Below are 21,491 nucleotides of genomic sequence, written 5' to 3'. Positions count from 1 at the left end.
TAGCTTTATTTGTTGCACTTAGTGTATGCACTGTATTTCTGGATGCGGACAGGCAAAATTTTCAGTAACTCTAAGGTAACTGCAAAATTGCTAATAGTGGATAGAAACGAGGGTCTGAACTTTGCATATTTACTGACCTGGAACCTCAAAGTGAGTATGACCAGCGCCAAGCTGGCGAGTTACGTGGTTCTTTTTGCAATTTGGTGTCATCTCGTGGATGCTTGATTTGTATAACCAAGATCTGGTTTTGGAAGTTCTCTGGAGAAGAGACTTCAACCTCAAAGTTTGCTCTGCCGGGTAGCATGTGGCTGTTTCTGTATAAACAGGAAGACTAAATAGTCAAGTTCTGTCTGTCCCAGAAGAATTGGTGTAGAAACTGAAGGCCTTCTATTGAACTTTGTTTGCACAGATTGTTAGGATACTTCTACCGTGGTTCTGGGATTATTTTTTTTCTTTGAAGTTATTTTCATGGGAAAAAAGTTGTCAGGGTGGTATTATGATCTGAAGAGAAAAAGAAAAAATAAGCTGCTTTTCATTATTTCCTTTAGGTGGATTTTGATAGGTTGAGAAATGAGTTGAGAGCTACACCGTATTTCAAGTGAATCGGTAGTGAATGAGGAATAATAATAATGAAGAAAAAGAACAAAATTACTTGTCCAGTGAAGTTGTAGGAAAGAGATTAAAAAAACTTCCCATCTAGGAGGCTGGAATAATCTGTGTTGTCCATCACATTATTTTGGTATTATGAAAAATATTGGAGAGTGTTTGAACTGTGTAGTGGGTGGTAGCTCTAATACTCATCTTTGAGCTGAAAACTGCAGCGGAGTCAGATGCCACAGGTGCTTAAATCTCTTTGCAACAGTACTTGGCATTGGAAATATTTTACTACAAGTGTGGAGACTTACATTTACCACTGCAACAAATTACCTCTAAAACTTGAACCATTATTATCTTGGCAGGTCTTTGAAAATAATGTACTAAATGTTTATAATAACTACTAATTCATAGGTTAGTCCTCTGTCAGACTGCTCACGTGCAGGTACAAGGGAGTGTGTGTATCTATCAGCATGGCTACTAACTACATGAGAATACACTTCAGGTGAACTGGGAGATTGAAGTAGTCTGTCTATACTCAAAAATTCAGGTTTTGTTCTGTTAATCTCCTGGATGCTGAACAGATGAGACAGGCCACATGTCATAGGTACTGTGATTTCTGAGATGATTCTGCTGAATATTCTGCTTCTGCCCCTATCCCTAGGCCCGTGTCTTGCCCCGATTTATGTCACTTATGAGTTGGTGTGACTGTAATAGGGTGAGATTGTAAGTGGACCCGCTGGAGGTACAGGAAGCCATCTGGTCAGTGCAAGGCTTAGCAAAAGGGGAAGTCAGAGTTAAGGTTGTTTTATCCCCCACCCTTGTGTACTACATCCCCTTTCTTGCGTGGTAACTTCAGGTTATTGGGTAACATGCTGAAGCTAACTGATGACTAAAGTGCATTTTGGCGGCTCAGAGTTAGTGTGCACACCTACTAAAAGGTGTCTAAAACTTTAATCCTGAGTGTATGATTTAATAAGTTTTTGTTCATTTGACTCAATGATGCACTCAGTGCCCTCAAACATCCATTTTTGTCTCTGATTTCTCGTATAAATATCTTATTAGTCTTTGTTTTCTTAGTTTATAATTGAGGCACAGCTGTTTGCATGTTAAGTAGAGAAATTGTGTGCCTGACGTTAAGCCTTCTGTGGGTTGGAACAAAACTATAATAGCATAGGATTGCCTACAGCAGCATTGTTTTTGCTGGCAGTTGCTCTAGCTTAATGGTGGCTTGGTGACCTTGTACCTTAAATTTCTTTTCAGTTTAAGCACACAATGGTTATAATTGAGTTTCCTAGTGTAGAAAGAGATGGAAAGTAGCAACCTGATTTAAATAGAGTATGATGAGACAAAAACATAAATGCAAGTTCTGCCCTGGAAGCTAATGCAAATGGGTGTTGTCTAACTCAATGAAATGCATCAGCTTACAAGTTCATCTTAATTATGGTTTATCCGCTTCACTTTTTTCTTTTGCGGCTGTGAGAACTTGTTCTGAGTACTTGAAGTAATAATCTCAACACCGATTCATCTTGCAATCCTGGGTTACTGTAGTGGCTTAACATCTTCTGACCTCATTCCAACCCAGTCCTGTTCAGTGTCATGGACCTAGTCCCTGTTTTCAGTTAATGGCCCTTCGGCCTGTCGCTATTCAGCACAATATGTTGCCTTTCTAAGTGTCCGAAAAAGTCTAAAGAGGTAGTAAGTGTCTACGGTTTTCCAGTGATGGAACTATGATTGGTTTCATTGTAAGATACTTCTGGAGCTAGTACTGCTTAGTCTTGTCCTTTTTAAACATAGCAAAGTGGAAACTAAAACTGATCTAGCATACTTGTCTGCTGCAAATTGTTTCTTATAGAAGTATTACAAATGTATTGCTGTTGGATGCGGAGAGGTATAATGAAAAATAACTCTGCATACTGTGGTTTGACTCCGTGACCTCTTTATGAAATTTATGCCTCTAGAGTTTTGTACATAGGGTTTAGATTCTGCTTGTCTTCATGACTAGAAATTTAAATTTCTCCTAATGCGTGTATGCTGACTCTACTGAGAGTAGTAAATAAAACCACATGGATGAGTGAATTCAGTACACTCAAGCTAATAATTAATATATGTTGAGGGAAACTTAACTTGGAAATCTGTATCGTAAAAATCTCTTTAACTGATGAATACTTCTATTCATCAAGAACTACCATTTTAATGACTCTCGGCAGGAAATCCATTGTGATATATGCCTCAACACAGAACTGGAGTTCTGATTTGAATGAAAGCAAAGTAGCCGTTCAGACTTGTAAGAAGAGAGTTTTAGAGAAATTTTACAGCTCAACTTTGACAGTCCTGTGCAGTCAGATTATTTTTTTTTCCTGTTGGGCAGCTTCCTGTTTAAAACCTAAGATTTAAAGCATGCTCTTGTAATAGTTTACTTCCGTTTTTATTGTTTGTAGTAATGAGAGTACATTCATCTGTGTTTTTTCTTTTAAAGTCAAGACTTTACCAGTTCACTTGAATTTAGGCTCTTCTAATCAACCTTGGGGGTGCAGTAGATTTGACTTTGGTTGAAGTCAGTTGTGGCCACACTCAATCCAGCTAGTTTTACTGACATACTTAGAGTTGATTTAAACATCCAAGAAAAAACCCCATGAAATCTACAGCAAAATTTCCATAAAAAAATTAATTTCAGTTGCTTCTATCTTTTTCTCCAAATATGACTGACTTAAAACGACTGTTGTATCAGTTTGTAGGTAAATTTGTAGTCAGTAAGCTCTTTTTCTCAGGGCCTGTTACACTGTGGGTCTGCTTGCCATTTGGTGCAAGATTCCAGTCTTACCATGCTCAGAATCAATAAAATCAATTACCTTGAAATGTGTACAAATTAATTTTCATTTATAGTGTTTCTTTTTCTTATATTGATAGTCTGTCTTAGGACTTAGGCATATTTGAACAGATGCTTAAATGTAAGAACTTGGCATCAAACATTGAATGTAAATCTGAAGTCAAACCAGTCAACTGGATGAGAAAGTTCCTGGCTAAGCACTTGGAACTAGTTGATTGAGGAGATAAATTTACTTTTGAGAGCTTTTTTAATGTAGATGAAGAAAAATACTCTCTGGCTTCTGTTTTGGCAGTGTCATTCATAGTTTAAAATACAAAGGAAGGTATTGACATTTTTCTTTGGTCTTTTTTTCTTTCTTTTTTGGTTGCTTGGGGGGCGGGTAACTGTTTAACAATTAGTGGAACAGATCAAAAGGGGTGGATTTGAGATGAAGCTATCCAGAAACAGGCAATTTAATTCATAAATTGCTGATTGCAGGTAACTATCTAGAAAACAATATTTAGTTACTTTTTGCTTGTAAATGCATCTGAAGTAGTCCAATAAATATTTTTTATTATTAATGGAATTTTATTTTGTTAGCAGAATACCACTTAATATATTTTATTAGTCATAGATGTTGTTCAGATGTCTTTGTTTTTGTTGTTCAGACAGACATGTTTTTATCCCTTTTTGACATCAAATAAAATGTATTTAGATTTTACAGTATTGAGACTGATGCTGTTTAATGTCTTTGTTGGTGACAAGGACGGTGGCATTGAATGCACCCTCAGCAAGTTTGCCAATGACACCAGGCTGTGTGGTGCAGTCAACACGCTGGAGGGAAGGGAGGCCATCTAGAGGGACCTGGACAGGCTGGAGAGGTGGGCCTGTACAAACCTTATGAAGTTCAACAAGGCCAAGTGCAAGGTCCTGCACCTTGGTTGGGGCAATCCCAAGCACAGATACAGGCTGGGCAGTGGGTGGATAGAGACCAGCTCTGTGGAGGAGGGCTTTGGGGTGTTGGTTGATGAGAAGCTCAACATGACTCGGCCATGTATGTTTGAAAGCAAATCGCATCCTGGGCTGCATCAAGGAGCGTGGCCAGCAGGTCGAGGAAGGTGATTCTGCCTACCTGCAGTGCTGCGTCCAGCTCTGGGGCCCCCAGCATGAGAAAGATGTGGACCTGTTGGAGTGAGTCCAGAGGAGGCTCACGAAGATGCTCAGGGGGCTGGAGCACCTCCCCTATGAGGACAGGCTGAGAGAGCTGGGGTTGTTCAGCCTGGAGAAGAGAAGGCTCCAGGGAGACCTTATAGCGGCCTTCCAGTGCTTAAAGGGGGCCTGCAGGGAAGGTGGGGAGGGACGATTCATCAGTGAGTGTAGTGATAGGATGAGGGGTAACGGTTTCAAACTGAAAGAGGGGAGATTTAGGTTAGCTATTAGGAAGAAGTTCTTCACTGAGGGTGGTGAGACACTGGCACAGGCTGCCCAGCGAAGCTGTGGCTGCCCCCTGCATGGGGGTGTTCAAGGCCAGGCTGGATGGGGCTTTGAGCAACCTGGTCTAGTGGGAGGTGTCTGTGCCCACGGCAGGGGGGTTGGAACTAGATGGTCTTTAAGGTCCCTTCCAACCCAAATCATTCTGATTCTGTGGTTCTAAAAACTTGATGTAGATTTAACTGATAAATATTACCACACTGTGTTATACCAGCTCTATCAGGGAAAAAATACAACTGCAGTAATGATTCAGCTCTTGCTTGTATAGATAAGGAGAAGAATATAATAAAATCATAGAATGGTTTGTGTTGGAAGGGACATTAAAGATCACCTAGTTCTGACACCCCTGCTGTGGGCAGGGATACCTCCCACTAGACCAGGTTGCTCAAAGCCCCATCCAGCCTGGCTTTGAGCATTGCCAGGGAGGGGGCAGCCACAGCCTCTCTGGGCAACCTGTCTCAGTGTCTCACCACCACAGCATTGTAGATATGTGGTTGTGGAGAATGTCATTAACTATGGTGGAAATACATGATACAGTTCTGCTACTCTATGGTGTTTCCTCATGCTGTTTTTTATCCTGTTATGCCAGAAAGCTAAACTTTGTTTGAAACTTCAAATTATATTTGCCCCCTCTTATTGGGACCGTGGAATGTCATAGTATGTCAGTCTCCTGTCAGAAGGAGGTAATTTTTTTTTTTTCCAAAAAAATCTTTTCCTGTAATGCTAGAATAAAGAAAATTTCATATGCCATATAGCCATGATTGTTAACAGTTCAGACTAGGATCCTACTTCAAATGCCCCTGCTTTTACTTGTTTCAAATTGAAAGATGAGTCCCTTCTTCTCCTTTAATATAAAAATCAGTGCTTCAGGAGATCCAGACAGGAAGGCATGGTTGGGTGAATTCTAAAATAAGAGGTGCCTAATGCTGTTCCTTTTTTAAAGACTGCTCTATTTGACATTTAGGGAAGAAAGCACAGGTCAGGACAGGAACAAGCTAACCAGAAAACAAGCATGAGGCTGAGGTGTACAGACCAGGCAAGTGTCCTTGCGTGCTCAGCTGCACTGGGGGCTTTTTCCTGAACATAGGTTATAGTGGATAGCCAAGTAAGGAGCCACAAAGCTGTGCAAGACCTTGAACGCAATAGGGAAATGTCACAATCAGAATGTTTCGAAGCTTTTTGAGACCTTTTTGAACTTGCTCTTTGTGCTCTGCGAGGTTGTTTTCAACCTGGCCTCCTTATACATCCTGGAGCTTAAGGCTGTGTAGCTTTTCCTTCAGTGTGGGAAAAGCTGCTGTTCTCATGTTCAGAAAGAGTCACTCTCCTCCTGCCCACCACCTCCAATATCACCTTCATAAGAAGAGGTGGGTCCTCTTAATGAATCCCTGTGTGTAGCTAGAAGAATTGAGAATTGAACTTGGACCCTGTAAAGGTGGTAGACTTCTCTGTGCCAGGGTTTTTCCCTACCATCCCCATAGCTGCAGTTAATGGCAGAACAGAACTATTTGAAACAAAAATAAAAATATGAGATATAGCAGGAGGCTCTTTGTACATGGTCATAGTTTGGCACAGTAGGTTGAGCTGTAAGTGTCTAGAGAAATGTGGTTCCCTGCTGCAATGTAAAAATATTTTTTTAAAATAGTTTGTCAAACATACTTGCACTGATTCTCGGTCCTTTCCAGTATGAGCTAGAAGAAAATTAGTATAATTGATGCTGAGATCAATTTCTTAGTTAACATAAGCAAGAATAATTGTCCCTGTAAAATGACTTTATCTTAGCCACGTATATGCTAAATATTTGTCTCTGAAAGAGTGACCCAGAACCACATTTTTCTTCCCCGTGCTTAGATGTAACTGTTTTATTCCTTGTTCCCTCTTGTGGCAATGACAAAGATGATAGGGAGTGCTAATTGATACAGAGCTGCCTATTGGAAGAGCTCCCTTAGGCTTCAGTGCCCCAGAGAGTTCTTGGCAGATATCTTTTTAGCCTTAAATCAGAATATTAGGGAAGGGATGAAAAGTGACCCTGAGATAACAAGGACAGGCTGAAACTTTCCAAGCTCTTCCTCCCTCTCTCATGCAATGTCCCTAGGGAATTCTGCATGCCTGATCAGAACTTTTGCAGTCCAATATGCCTCCTGAAAACAAGTCTTCCAGCAAAACAGCTTGAACAGCAGGGATGGGCTGCAGTTTTCTGAACTACAGCTGTCTCCTTAAGTGGGATTACTTTGCTGAGTGGTCACGAAGAATGTATTCTCCCCCTGGAATGTTTTCCTTGTGGGCACACTGTCTCTGGAAGAGGAATTCTCTCCTCTGCTGAGAAGGCATGTACTGTACCCGCACTAATGAGAAACAACAGTTGCAGAAAGTGTATTATGCAGGATTGTAAACTTTGAATATTTATTCAAAGTGAATGGGGTTGGGTGGCAGCCAGCCTAGCTTTGTCATGCTAAAGACTGGACTTGAAATCAACAGAAGGCTACCCTCCCCCTCCCTAAATCAGTGTTTAGTGTGTTTAAACAATGTGCACAGGCTTCATAGAACTGATTAACTTTATTGGTGCCATGTACGTGGTAATGTGTCTTTGTGTCTCACTGAACTGAGAAGGTGCAGTTAAAATAGGGGCAAGTATACCCTCCCTGGCATTCACTTAGGGAAGCTATGCCTGGCCATATTTGCCTATAACCTACAGTGATTAATCTCTTTACGGTATGCAGTGAGGTTGCCCAAGATCATTTCTGTGCCTGTATAGCCCGTGGTGAAGCCTGCGCTATCCTGTTTTCACTCTTTGGTACCCAAAACTAGTCCCTTCAGACTGACACTAATTTATGTTACATCTACATGTGCTGTGCTTGTAGCTTCTGTTCTCCCAATCTTGCCATTTATTTGAACCTAGTGGAGAGAAAAAGGGATTACTAAGTGGCATGTAAGGACAGTGTATGGCTTTGTGGCCTTTGCAATTTGCCATGGAAAGTCCCAGCTTCACAGAGCAAACCTCCTGTGGCAGCTGTCACAGCAGAATATGCAAGTGCTGCTTCACACATACCAGAAAGTGGTGCTTGACAGCTGATGAAGAGCTGGACACGCAGAGACTGAGAAACAACTGAGAAACGTTTGTTCTGTTTTCGTTGTTCTGAGGATGCATGCCAGGTACCTTTAGGGCACCTGGAAGATACAGCATTCCCTTCCCTTCTTTCTTCTGTCTGACATGTAGTCTGGTCAGTAGATCACTTTTGTGTAATACAGGTATCATTTTTACATTAGATAATTAGATTCCTCCTTCTTGATTCTTGGAGCCCTGTGCATACAGAGAAGGCACTTCAGTGCTCTCCCTTGAGTTTAACTTACAGTAATAAACACGGTAGCTGGCAAGTCTGGGCAGCACTACAGTCAAACTGAATATGCAACAATAATTGCCAGCAATCTGCATTCCAGTTGTGAAATAAATCTTTCAACAATGTATTGTGTGCGTCAGACTGTGACTAGGGAGGAAAGCAGTGAACTACAGTAAGCCTAATAGCAATCATTATGAATCCCAAATAAAGCTGAACTAGAAGAAATGAGTCTGCGTGGCAGCACAGCATTCTGAACAAAAAGGGTAAGTGTCGCTGAATGCCTTCAGCTGGGGCGGGGGGGGGGGGGGCGCTGTCTGTGAGGGAGTATTAATTGCAAACTCGTGTACTTGCCTGATGTTGTATTCTCTAGCGGGATAACTGAAATTCATGATTCTTGAGTTCGGTCTGAAGCATCAAGCACTGGTGTGTCACAATATGCTGAACCTGAGAAACAAGCAGATATAACCAGTCCATCCGTTCAGCTTCTTGACAGCTTTTCCCCTTCCCTTCCTCTCCCCCTCCCCCCTGTGATTCGTTTCTCACCCATAGTGAATCAGACTTCGGTTTTTATATAGGTGTTACTTACAAATTGGAGCAGTTTGTGCTAACAAACTTCACAGTTTTCTTTCCCATAAACATCCTGGCCTGTGGAGCTGTGAAGTGTCAGCCTAGTGCATCCGAAACAGATGAGATCTGAATAGTTTCTTAGTGAATACAAGGGAATTATAGGGAGGGTTTTCTTGGTGGGTTAGGTTTTGGTTTTTAATGTTGTCCGTTCCTAGTCGCTGTAGGCAGTCTGACCACTAAAGTCTGCTTACTGTGCGTTCTAGCTGCACTTAATGCAACTGTTTCTGTTGATTTGATGAACTGTATTCAGCTGGCTGGGGAAAGTGAAATAGTTGAGTTTGCAAAAATAATGCAAGTATTAGCTGTTCAGTTTGTATGCTTAGCAAGGATTCCCATCATATGAATGTTACTGACCAAACTTGGTTGGAATCATTAGCTCCTTCTCAAAGTAAGATTATCTTTTTTAAATGCTGTGTATTAACAAAGAATTAAGTTTCTTCACTGAGGACAATTTAGTTGTAACTGAAATGGGACTGTAAGTGACTGGTAGTGTTGTGATTTTCTAGTGTAGAAGTCTTGTTTTACCTGTAGAAATGGTGTGCGGTCCTTTTGCACTGTGAAAGGGCCTTTTGTCTTGTATGCCGTTCTCTCACAACCTGCTAAAGGTAAGCCAGTTCAGAAAATGGCAGAATTGTGTTCCTGAAATACTTTCAAAATGTGAACTGTAGAAACAAAGGGAAATGAACTTGTTTTCAGTCTAAACATGTTTGCTGTTTATTGTTCATTCTTTTTGTCACCCCGATCTTTAGGGTAGTTCCTCTTGCACTGCTGGTATAAAGGCCAACTAGATAAGCCATATGGGGGGATCATTTCATGTGAAGTTGCGAGGTTCTTGTAACAGTGCCTTACTGGTGGATATGAAGCAGAAGAAAACTTCTAGTAATTACCCACATATGTACCTTCTCACACAGTCTCAGTCTTACAGCAAAGTTCTGAAATGATGATCTGAATCAGCAAGTATACAGTACATGTATCTGGCTATTTTATGTTCTCTATAGCCCAGTATTTCACAAACTTCTCGTAATTCATTAAAGTAGGGAAATGGTTTGTGACTAAAGCTGTCTGTTCCAATCTAGTAACACATATTTGCTAATGATTAGGCTGAAGCCTAAAAAGAATGTGGGGATCCCTACTTTGATGGCGGTTCAGATAACTCAAACTAGAAGTGCTCTCCTTGCCTAGCTGGTGCTCTAATACTTGTTAGTAAGTGTGATACTTTAACTGTTGCCACTCTTCTGAATATATTCTATTTCTACTTCAGCCATTACCTCGATAGTTTAGCATAGCCCAAGCTCATCTTATTGAGCAGTCGCTCAGTCCCAGAAACAATTCCGTGGCTGCTGACAGAGTAAACATTGGGGATGTGTGTGTGTGTGTGATACAAATAGTTCTGGAAAATTAAATTGCAAACAGATAGCGTTCTGTGCTTTTAGCAGTTGCAAAACACTGTAATTGAAGGGAAGGGACCTTATAGCAGAGGCAGCTGTTAGACCTTTCCAAGCCAGACAAGGTGTGTGTTTCCAGCTTTTTGGGAAGCACTTGATGCTTTGAGTAGGGAGACGAGTGTGTGAAGTGTCTTATAATTCAAGCCTTAAGGGTATGAAATTGTAGAAGGCCAAGGCAAACTTCTGTCCATGTGATTGTATTCAAATAAGCATTTTGGGTAGTTCTGCCTAGTTCAAAGGGAATGCATGGCATCTTAACTTAAAGCCAGTGTTTAATTTGTTCATCTCAAAAGAATCTGCAGGGAGATATGCATTTAAAGGGTTGGTCCTGTCCTGTTCATGACTGTAGAGATCGCTTTGCCTCCATCTGTAAACTGTATGGCATCTTTGTGGCAACTATGTAGTTAGTTAAATGGCAAAATAGTGTCTTTTGGCACCTGAAATAATGGGGGGAAAAAAAGCGATGTTTGACCAGCCTGTTCCTCATACTGCCATGAGCCACAATAAGGGAGCATACTGGGTTAACAGGGAAGTGACTGTAGTATTTCATTTTTGGAAACAATACTAGGAAGGAGACATTTAAACTCAAAACAAGGATGGTCTGTCTTCCTTTTTTTTTTTTTTTTTTTGGTCTTCTTACCTATAGACTGGTGTTGCATCAAAAAGGAATATTGTTAACGGTATTCTCATCTGACAGTTGCATAATAGGCATGTAAAGATAAATGTCCTTGCCCCACTTAATTATCTACACCTCAAATGCAAACTACTGGGCAAACAAATTGCTTCCTAATTTGTTCCTAAAATAGTAGTGGCTTGCATTAGTCGCAAGTTGCTGCAAGGCTGCAAGGGCTTACTGGGCTTCCTTCTCTGACCACTTAAGGGTTTTTTTAGAAATGCCCGGTGAAATGCAGCATAAGCTAGGAAGAAAATTTTGTAGCCCATGAGATGAAACTTGCTGAATCTGATTCCTCTAGTACTGTTCTTGTGGAGAAGGCAAATTAATGGTTGGTTTGTGGTATTGCTAGTTTAGAGGCCCTGTGGGTTAGAAGTCAACCTCGAGAATAGCACTAATACCATGTTATCTTAGCATGATCCTCCAGTTTTTTAGTTCTAGTACCTGATGATTCTGTTCTGGAGCGTTTGAGATGGTGATAATAAGATTGTTTGCTGCTGCCATTCAATAGGGTAATTTTCAAGTCTGTTTAAAATTTGAGCTGCAGACCATCTTTGAATCTCCTCACTGTTTGGTGGTACTGGCATATAAAACTTAGTGTTTGGTGAGATTTTAGAATAGCCATGTTAGGCTGTTTCTCTTCTTACTGTGGAAGTTGTTTTCAGTCCTGGGTATAAAAAGGGATAGATGCTATAGAATGACTTCTTACTGGCTGAAGAATGCAGTCTTGCTGTATGCAAGATAATTTGAGGTTCTCCTCCTGTGAGACTTTGATTAATCTTTCTCTGTAGATATCTTCTCTCCTTAGTTCTCTCCAGATCTAGAACTGGCTGGGGATATGTCTTGTAAGATTTTGTGTAGTCTTACGTATTTCTTATGCAAAAAGAATTAGTCTTTATCGCAGAATAATCCTCCATGGTGTATTGAATGTGTGTACTCTTAACAGTAAGGAAGTGAGGAATATATTTCAGTGTAATGTAGGACACTTCAGATGGCTGGTTACTTAGGATTCCTCAGGAAATGATGAAACTGAATTTAGCTGAAGCATACTGCCTCTGTGTCCTGCCTGATTATAGCCAAAAAAGGCAACTGGTTAGATTCTGGGAGTTGCATAGGCAGGAAACTGTGTAATGGAGGGTAGAGCACAGCTGTTGCCTTGCCAAACCTGATACAACTCTGAACACAATTGAATTTTTTTTTCCTTTTTCCCTCCTTCCCTCCACTCCCTTTTTTTAACCCTTTGACCACAACCTGCAGATGATACTCTGCAATGTCATGGAGTCTCAATATCTTTTGTTGAATTGTTAGTCTCCTCGATTTCCTACATGCTCTGTCAGGCTAGCTGTTGTAGGGCGGTCTTGGAGCTGTCTTCGCAGCTCAAATTTTTCATGGCAGCCTCCTGATTGCTACATCCAATCTCTGCAACAAATTTCTTCATCGTGTACCCATTAAAATCTGGATTTTCAATACAAATATGAAAAGCCAGGGAGGAGGAGTTGCTGTGAGAATCGGCATTGTGGTGAATGAGGTGGGAGTGTCAGTGACCCTGTGGGGAAGGAAAGTGTGGGATAGCTGCTTGGCATATCCTGTAAGGCTTAAGACAAAGATTTTAAACTCAAACTAAAGGAAACAATTATTTATAGAGTAATTTTCTCTTTGTTTGCTAAAGAATTTTTTGACTGTGAACATAGAGCTATCCATACAGTCTCTGGCATAAAGTTGCATACCACCTACAGTGATACATTTGTTGAAAGGAATTTCCCTACATGCTTACAAATGACTGATGTGGGCATTTGTGCCCATCATTATTATAGCTGATGTTTTTCTGGCTTCATTCACTGCTTGCTAATGCTGGGACTCAACATCTATTGTTGCTCTCATGCATATTTCAGGAGTTGAACTGCTTCTGTCCTGCTCTCAACACCTTTTTGTCTGTGTTACCTATAGTCAGACTTCACCTATTTGATTTGCAGGCTGGTTTGTAAATATGGGTATGTTCTGAAGAAAAGTTGTCCCTATAGGTCCTGACAGCCTTCCATGACATGAATGTCGATATTTTAATTTCGTCTTCTTTTGGCTCTAGCTTCTATCCAAGTTATGAAAAACATATATTGAGGACACTGGTATCTTTGTAAGGAAGGATCCAAGAAGTATTGTTTATGGGACCCTGTAAAGAGGCTGCTGTTACATGGTTAATGAGCCTTGACGCATGCAGTCCTTTCTTCTGATTAAAAGGATTTCTGAATGGCACCAATAAAATTGCTGCCTTATAAACTGGAAAATCCCTAGTGGTAGTGGTTTGCTTTTGATGAAAAGATCAATCTAGGGTGCCATTTTCTGAGCATCTTCCTCTTGTAGGGCTGGTACTCTCTCCTCTACCTGACCACAGCTTCATAGCAGGATTCCAATAGAGAATTTTTTTGCTGTAAAATTTCCTGATCACAGGTTTATTCTGTTACTGTCTTGGAGGTATTTTGCCTACTGAACATTGTCTAGGAATAAGATACAAACCGGTGGGCTGGGTGTTGCTGCTAAGCTGGTGATGGCAAGTATCTAATGTCGGTCTTAACTGGTGTCCTTAAATTTATCAATGTCTTTTAGAAGCAAAGTGTGCGTATCATGCACTTTGGTATTTGTCATTTATAAGAAGTTGTGTTATTTGATTCGTAGTTTATCAGAACAATGAGATAGGAAGTAAAAGTGTTGATTAAACATTTATGATTATATTTCTGAGCTAATATCTCTACCAAGTAGGGCAGTGAAGAGCTAATCTTGACCTGAACGTTACTGACATAGTATCTGACGCTATGAGTGTTGGCACACTTTACAAATCGTTTGATGCTTGCCACTTTAATGTGCTTTCTCTTTTCTGCCAAATAATGGCTTCCAAATGCTTAATGGTCAGTGTTTTGTTGTAGGGTTTTTTTTAACTGCTTGCTAGTTTGTGTGTTGGTTTTTTTTTTTTCATCCTCTTGGCAAGCAAAACTTTGACCTTATTGGAAGTTTGACAACTTACCAGTGCTTACTAACATGAAACTAAAGGAGGGGGAGGCGTGTTCTGATGACCAGGGACTCAGAGTACTTAGCATGTGCCTGTCTGCCTCTAGGAATTTGCAAGGCAACTTGAGGCTTTAAAAACATCTCTCCCCCCCTCTTTTTTCACAGGTCCCCAGTTCTGAAACACAATGTCGCAAAGAGATGCAGACAAGTACCTTTATGTGGACAAAAACATCATTAATAACCCCTTGACTCAGGCTGACTGGGCAGCTAAGAAGCTGGTATGGGTTCCATCAGAGAAGAATGGGTTTGAGGCAGCAAGCCTGAAGGAAGAAGTAGGAGATGAGGCCATCGTGGAACTGGCAGAGAATGGGAAGAAAGTGAAAGTAAATAAGGATGACATCCAGAAGATGAATCCCCCCAAATTCTCTAAAGTGGAAGATATGGCAGAGCTGACATGCCTGAATGAAGCTTCTGTGCTTCACAACTTGAAGGAGAGATACTACTCAGGACTGATCTATGTAAGTAATCTTGTCTGTTGGGGTAAGAGTTCTTGATTACATAGTGTGTGAACTTACTGTAATCACTTTGCTTCTGAAATATGTATGTTAACCTTTCATTGCCCCTTTATGCAACTCTCATGTGACTTAGCTTCTTCCCTCTGCTTAAAATTTTTTCACTAAACTATGCCAATCCTCCTCCAGTTAATGTTGAAGCTTTCAAGGAATGCTGGGTAAATCTGTCTTTAACATTTTAATGTCTTCGTTTGCTGGATGTTTTGAATGCCATTTAACTTTCTTTTAGCAAGAAGTGTGAGCAGTTGAAAAGTAGTAAACAAGGGAGTCTGATCTGAACTGAACCAAATAATAATAATAAAAACACACTCCTAATATACCCGACATCTGAATGTCTTTTTCTCATGTCTGGAGCTTCAGTGGGAAAGAATGTTAATGCCAAGCTTTTTGTGTTACAAAAATTCTGGATCTGAGTGTCTTACTAGAGAAGGCATGTATGTGCCTGCATCTGCTTACAGATAGGAAATACTTCCTTTTCTTTCCGCCCCAAAATGGACAAGAACAGAGATTCCTGCTTCTTATTGCTGTGGAAATGACAAAGGTGCCATTATCATGAATGATTAAACTCAGTAGTAATCACAGAATGTTAGGGGTTGGAAGGGACCTTGAAAGATATCTAGTCCAATCCCCCTGCCAGAGCAGGACCACGTAAAATTTAGGTGCAGTCACTGGTTAAAACAGGAGCTAGTGTTAGTTGGTTTGTTTATTCTCAGACTAGCGTCTGCTTACAAAATTAAAATGGGACCGCCTGAGATGAAATCTTGAGGGATGTAGAAATGTGGGATGTTCACTATTTTTAGGCACTATGAAATCTTTTTCACAGTAGGTTAGAAGATCTATTAAAATAAAATGTATTAAAGAATGAATTTCATATGTAAACATGTACATTAATATAGTCCTTGAAGAAAGTCTGTCTAGATTTTCTGCTCTCCCCCGCCTCTTTTGTGCTGCTGAAACCCCAAAGCTGCCTCTCTTGTCATGTGGAGAAGACAACATAAGCAAAAATTCTCTGCCATGTCTATCTGTATGTTTTTGGGTTTTTTGAATGCTTACTACTTCATCAAACCCAAAGGGATGCAGTCTTTTATGTAGTCATCTTATGTGGCAAGCTGCAGATGATCTCTTCTGCCCTAACAGGGGCTGGTGGTATCTCAGACACCATATAGCAGGAATTCACCCTAGCTATCCATCTTGGATAGAAACCTTTGTGAACTGCTGCCTTCTAAGTTAAGGAGCATGAACACAAACTAGAAGCTCTTGACTCTGTGACTGCTCCAGAAGAGTGGCACAAAGGCATATAGACAACTGTTGCAGAAATGCTCAGAGAACATCTGAAGGCTGCAAAGCTGATATAAATTTAGTCTGACTCACACTGTCTGATGTCAAAATTTTGAGAGCTAATGTGGTTGGAGGTTGATGCAGTTAGTTATTCTGCGTAGTCGATAACTCCTTTGACTATTGGTCAAAAATCTATTCTCAGAAGGAAGAATCTTGGTATTGAGATGAAATAGGATGTGCAAGATCACATGTAACGCTTTTAGAACAGGAAGCATTGCTAGGTTATGTAATAAGTTGTTGAAAATAATTCAACAGGATCTCGAAGTCTGTTGCACACTGTGCAATGGGCTGTTTCACGTATCTTGCAAGATATCCTCTGAAATTTCAGACATAGTCTGTGACTGTAATAAATTAAGTTCTTCTAATTGGATTGTGAGAAGTATTAAAAAATCCCCACGCCCTTCACCCAAGTAAACTTAGCATAGTAATTCTCTGTTACAGAATCTTAGCCTTGCCAAAACTGCGTTTCTGTGCACTAGTGAAATGGACTGATCTCACCTGTCAGCAGTTCTCAGCAAGTCAGGAGATTAATGCAAAGGCTTAAAATACTTTCATTGGAGTGACTATTAGTTGATTATTAATCCTTCTGAAGAAAGAGAATACACACAATGTATCTCTATCATTAATGTCTTGGAAAGATCATAAGCATGATTTAGTTCTGTTCTTGTCCTTTTGCTCTTCTTTGCCAGCAGGGCTGTGTGGTTTTGTGGCTTCTTTCTTTTTTTTTTTTTTTTTAAGCTTTATTTTTCTGTCTACCCATTCTATAAAAGGAGGGGGGAAATCTTATGGCTGGTGCAAACAAATTTGAGCAGGGAGTGTCAAACCTTTCAAGAACTAAGAGCTTGAGTCTGATGCCAATTTGCTGTTTCCGTGTGCTTATTGGTTGTGCTGTGCACTGAGGTGACTTGCTCGTAGACTGGCTTTCATATTAACCCTTTCTGTTTGGAATGCTTTATCAGAAGATCATTTTCAGCTTCTGTGTTGCTTACCCGAACTGTGTTGTTTGTATTCAGTGTCAAGCTTAAAATGCAGCCTTACGCATTCCAGTTATTTCATTGAAGTTAACAGTTGCTGCAAAATAAACTTTCTGATGCTGGAAGCTTTGTGCCATGCTGCAGATGGTCCTTTCAGCCCTTCAGAGCTAGTTTAGCAGTTAGAAAAATAAAACTAGTTTCAGTTTGGCCCGTGTGTCACTTGAAATGGTTAGTGAAAGGTAATGCCAGAATTCTATTTTGAGATAGTAATGGCTGAAACAAAGTACAGATTTCCAAGCCAGCTATGCTTATAATAGATTAGCCTTTCAGTTGGAGCGTTGGGTTCAATTCAGGGATTTATGCATAGAAGTCTTTTTACTTGTACTTTAATAAGGTGAAGATGACTCTTGTCCTCTCTGTGGTAGCGCTGGCAGCTTCTGCTCAATATAATTCAACTTGCTTCCTATAGAAAACTCTGTCAGCGTACTTGACCAGCAGTCATGACATGGTGGTCTTGCTCAGTTGCATATCCTAGCCATGACTAGTTGCCTCTGTTTATTAGACAAAAATATCACCTCACACATCTGTCTGAGATCATTATACTGCAAGGAAACTTCCCTTAGGTATTTCTCCTGGCAATTAGAATGCTGGAAGAAGGTGATGGCATTTTCCTGCATGCCTGCTTCATGGCTTCATCACTCTAACTGAAATTAATGTCTTCCATTTTCTAAACTGCTGCTCTGATCCATAAGGCTGCTTCAGTCCAGCTTCAGACCTTTACACTATTCTTACTTGAAAAGTAACAATTCTAATTTGTCACCAAACATGGCCATAAAAAGTCACAGTTCTTGCTACCACTTTTCTTTTGCTCTCACTTCTAATCCTCCCAAAGTAGCAAACAGGCATTTAGCTTTATTAACATCTTCAAAGGAGAGGTAGGTTTGGTCTGTGGCATGAGTTACAGTTTTGTTGCAGGGGGAGAACAGGGACTATATAGGGCATCTTCTTTTGATTACTACATGCATGTTACTACATGCAGGTCCAGAGGAGAGCCACAAAGATGCTCAGGGGGCTGGAGCACCTCCCCTATGAGGACAGGCTGAGAGAGCTGGGGTTGTTCAGCCTGGAGAAGAGAAGGCTCCGGGGAGACCTTATAGCGGCCTTCCAGTGCCTAAAGGGGGCCTGCAGGGAAGGTGGGGAGGGACGATTCATCAGGGAGTGTAGTGATAGGATGAGGGGTAACTGTTTGAAACTGAAAGAGGGGAGATTTAGGTTAGCTATTAGGAAGAAGTTCTTCACTGTGAGGGTGGTGAGACACTGGCACAGGCTGCCCAGCGAAGCTGTGGCTGCCCCCTGCATGGGGGTGTTCAAGGCCAGGCTGGATGGGGCTTTGAGCAACCTGGTCTAGTGGGAGGTGTCTGTGCCCATGGCAGGGGGGTTGGAACTAGAAGGTCTTTGTGGTTGCTTCCAACCCAAACCATTCTATGATTCTATGTTGCTGCTGCCATGGGATTTGAGGCAAGATGGTTGTTAATGGAGACAGCTGTAACTGGCAGTCTAGAGGGGTTTTGTTTACTTGTTTTCCAGAACTCTGCTAAAATTACAGCTTTTCTTCTAACAGTTCAGTTGACTCAATTATTTCCATGCCTGTATAAGGAAAAGATGTATTGCATGTACTGTGAACATGCTACTCTTGAGTCGACTCCTTTCTACCTTTTGGTCCTACTCTGTCTTCCACTAGTGTAGTTAAAGGTCAGGAAAGCATTACGCAGTCTTTCAGTTGCTACTCTGTGCTTTACAAGTCCCGTCTGGTATGATGGAGAAGTGAGGCTGAGGCAAAAGGAACTAGCATTGCCGAGTTGGTTTCTGCAAACCCCTTGAACTGTTCATTTCAAGTACTACCTCAAACCTAAGCTGACTAGAATGTCTCAGTGAAGCTTAGCTTTCTGGAACTTTCGAAGTCCTACATTAAAAGGTTTTTAGTCAACTTTCATAGTTTCCCACTTTGGAAAGAGATATAGTATTTTCTGTAAGCTATTCGAATGTTCCTCAGATATTTAAAAAAAAAAAAAAAATTAAGGCCTGGGAACATATCCTGATAGTTTGTACTGGAGAATGGAAAAGGAACCTTAAATACCTATGAAAATTTTGCTCTGTGGGGGACATAGGGTGAAAGCTGTATCTGAATCTGCTGTACGTAAGAGTGGGCTAATTACTTAAGCCAGCAAGGAGAAAATTTGGATATAAGACCATAAACTGTGTAGTAGATGCTATTTTCACTCTTCTGATCACTGTAGTCTAATCCTTACCTTTATCTAGCTAAAGAGGCTAAATCTGATTAAGTACTCTCTGTGCTCATTGTGGAGAACTCTTGTCCACTCCAAAGCACTCTTCATTGAGCAAACAATAGAAGAGATGGTAGCAATAGAAATAAAAAGTGTCAAATGTACTCTTTCCTGGTAGCGCTGCAAGTTGCTGTAGAAAGCTACTCCTCTCCAGATGTTTCAAACAGCTGTCTCTAAAACTGACAGGGAGCTAGGGTACCTCTAAACCCCAGGAGCAGGGCTTGCAATGCTATTCTTAGAATATCTAGGATATACCTAAGAAGTCTCTGCTCTTCCTATACCCTTTGCAAGTGAAATAGTTGTTAGGGGTTTTTTAGGTATTCAGATCGCAAAGGTGTGTTTTTCTTTTAAGAAGCCTAATATTTTCACTAGAAGTATTTTGACAGTTGTCTTCCATTAGAACTGTAGGTTTTAAGCCAGTGGAAACTGATTAAGAAATCGAGGTTTGCTGTCACAGATCAAAGAATTAACTGTTTGAAATTAGAAGTAAACTTTGGCAAATGTTGCTGACTCCGAGCATGGGATACTTTAGAATTATCTTCTATATTGACTAGTTCAGAACGATACTACATTAATGACCTTACAGTTTTGAATCTAGTTCTAATTATACCCATCACATTAAGAATCATGGAAGTGTTCAGGCTGGAAAGGCCTTCTTTAGAAGGCCATCTAATCCAACTGCCTGCTCAGAGCAGCATCAGCACTGAATTCAACCTAGTCCAGTCGCCTTGAAAACCTCTAAGGAGTACACAGGTCTTATTTTTCTTTTAGTAACTATTTTGGCTTGAAGTTTTATTACATTGTAATTGATGAATTACTGGATAAATCCATAGCAAACATGAGGCAGAACATAATAAAATGCATGTTTCTAGGAGCGGAACACCTACCTTATATAATGAAACAGGCACTTGACTTGAGTATAGGAACTTTGAAAGGAAGAAAAGCCAGTCCTAGTGGACTGTTAATTAGCTGGAGAGCAAGCCAGTTTGATATCAGTGTGACTAATGTGTCAGTTGATGCTCTGTGCATGCTTGGAAAGGTTGAGTACTAGTCAAGTGGATACGACCTTAGCTGTTGCTCAGACTCCAATATTGTTTAGTGGGAAGCATCCCACATGGCATCACTGGAAGAAGCACTTAAAAAAGAACTGTTTGGTTGGTTTGTTTTTCCAAGTAATATACTGTTAAAATGTGCAAGTATACAACATTTTAGATGTCTTTATTTGCTGGGATGTTTTCTTTCCAGACCTACTCAGGCCTGTTCTGCGTGGTAATCAATCCTTACAAGAACCTGCCCATATACTCAGAAGAAATAGTGGAGATGTACAAAGGCAAAAAGAGACATGAGATGCCCCCTCATATCTATGCCATCACAGACACAGCCTACAGGAGTATGATGCAAGGTGAGTGCTGACTGAGATAATGACTCTTGTTGAAATCCCAAATCAAGGTGGCAGTCAAAACACTGTGGGAGAACAGCAGCTCACTGCTATCAAAAGGCATTGTTGCACTGTCTGTCCTTGCTGACAGACACCTGACACCTACTTGCTACCAGCTTTTGTCATCAGCTTTCTCCTGCTGTAGTGGATTGAAGAACCTTACAAAGAGTCTGGCAAGAGCTAAACTTGACATAAAGAACAGACTGGTGTGAATGCAAGGCGTTCAGAGAAGGCAGCAAGGCGGACTGAGGTAGTGAACTTCCCTTCTCAGTGATGAGCCTATGGAATGATAGCTGTAGGTGGGCAAGTATGTGTATTCGTTGATAGAGGCTTTTAACAAAAGTATTTAAAATACGGTCTTACAGTCTGGTTGGGTAAAACAAGCTTAGTATAACCTGCATTTTGAAGTGTGATGTTCAGTGGTAGTTTTACTGATCAGGAGTTGTTTGGTTAAATTCTTGTTCTGTTAAGAATAAAACTTACTATTGGGCAATATTAAATACATCTGTTGACTTTTCATAGAATAAAAGCAAGCAGATTGACCTTCCCACCCCCTGTATTCAAAAGAGAAGTAAAGAACCATATATATTATCTGCTGCTTGTTCATTTGTCACTTGAGGACTTTTAAATATCGAGCTCTGAATGTCCTGTGCATATCCCTCCTTCTGAGAGGAGGTCTTTCACAGAGTCAGTGCTTGTATTTGTGTTTGGGGAGTGTTCAGGTATAGAGGTATCTTGTGCTTTTCTTCCCATTTGTAGCTGGGTTATATGAAGAAGCATTAAGGTTTAAAGGGTATAATGGACAGTTTGATTTGGCATGGCTTGTATGAACTTGATTGCTAGTCATCAG

The 21,491-nt window shown here is 40.6% G+C and overlaps 1 protein-coding gene across 1 annotated transcript in view; it reads left to right on the top strand.

The window, feature by feature from the left end:
• Positions 1 to 14,142: 14,142 nt before the first annotated feature.
• The window catches only part of MYH9 (myosin heavy chain 9), a 56,187-nt gene continuing 48,838 nt past the window's right edge, over positions 14,143 to 21,491 (top strand). The window contains exons 1-2 of the mRNA XM_009953572.2: positions 14,143 to 14,492; positions 20,449 to 20,605. Of these exons, the coding sequence (XP_009951874.1) occupies positions 14,160 to 14,492; positions 20,449 to 20,605 (490 nt within the window). The 5' untranslated portion in view covers positions 14,143 to 14,159. The remainder of the gene's footprint in view (positions 14,493 to 20,448; positions 20,606 to 21,491) is intronic.

Source organism: Leptosomus discolor, chromosome 1 (assembly GCF_034619465.1).
Source record: "Leptosomus discolor isolate bLepDis1 chromosome 1, bLepDis1.hap2, whole genome shotgun sequence".
Classification (NCBI taxonomy): Eukaryota; Metazoa; Chordata; class Aves; order Leptosomiformes; family Leptosomidae; genus Leptosomus; species Leptosomus discolor.
Note: the sequence above shows the minus strand (reverse complement) of the source record. Positions and strands in the feature narration are given on the sequence as shown.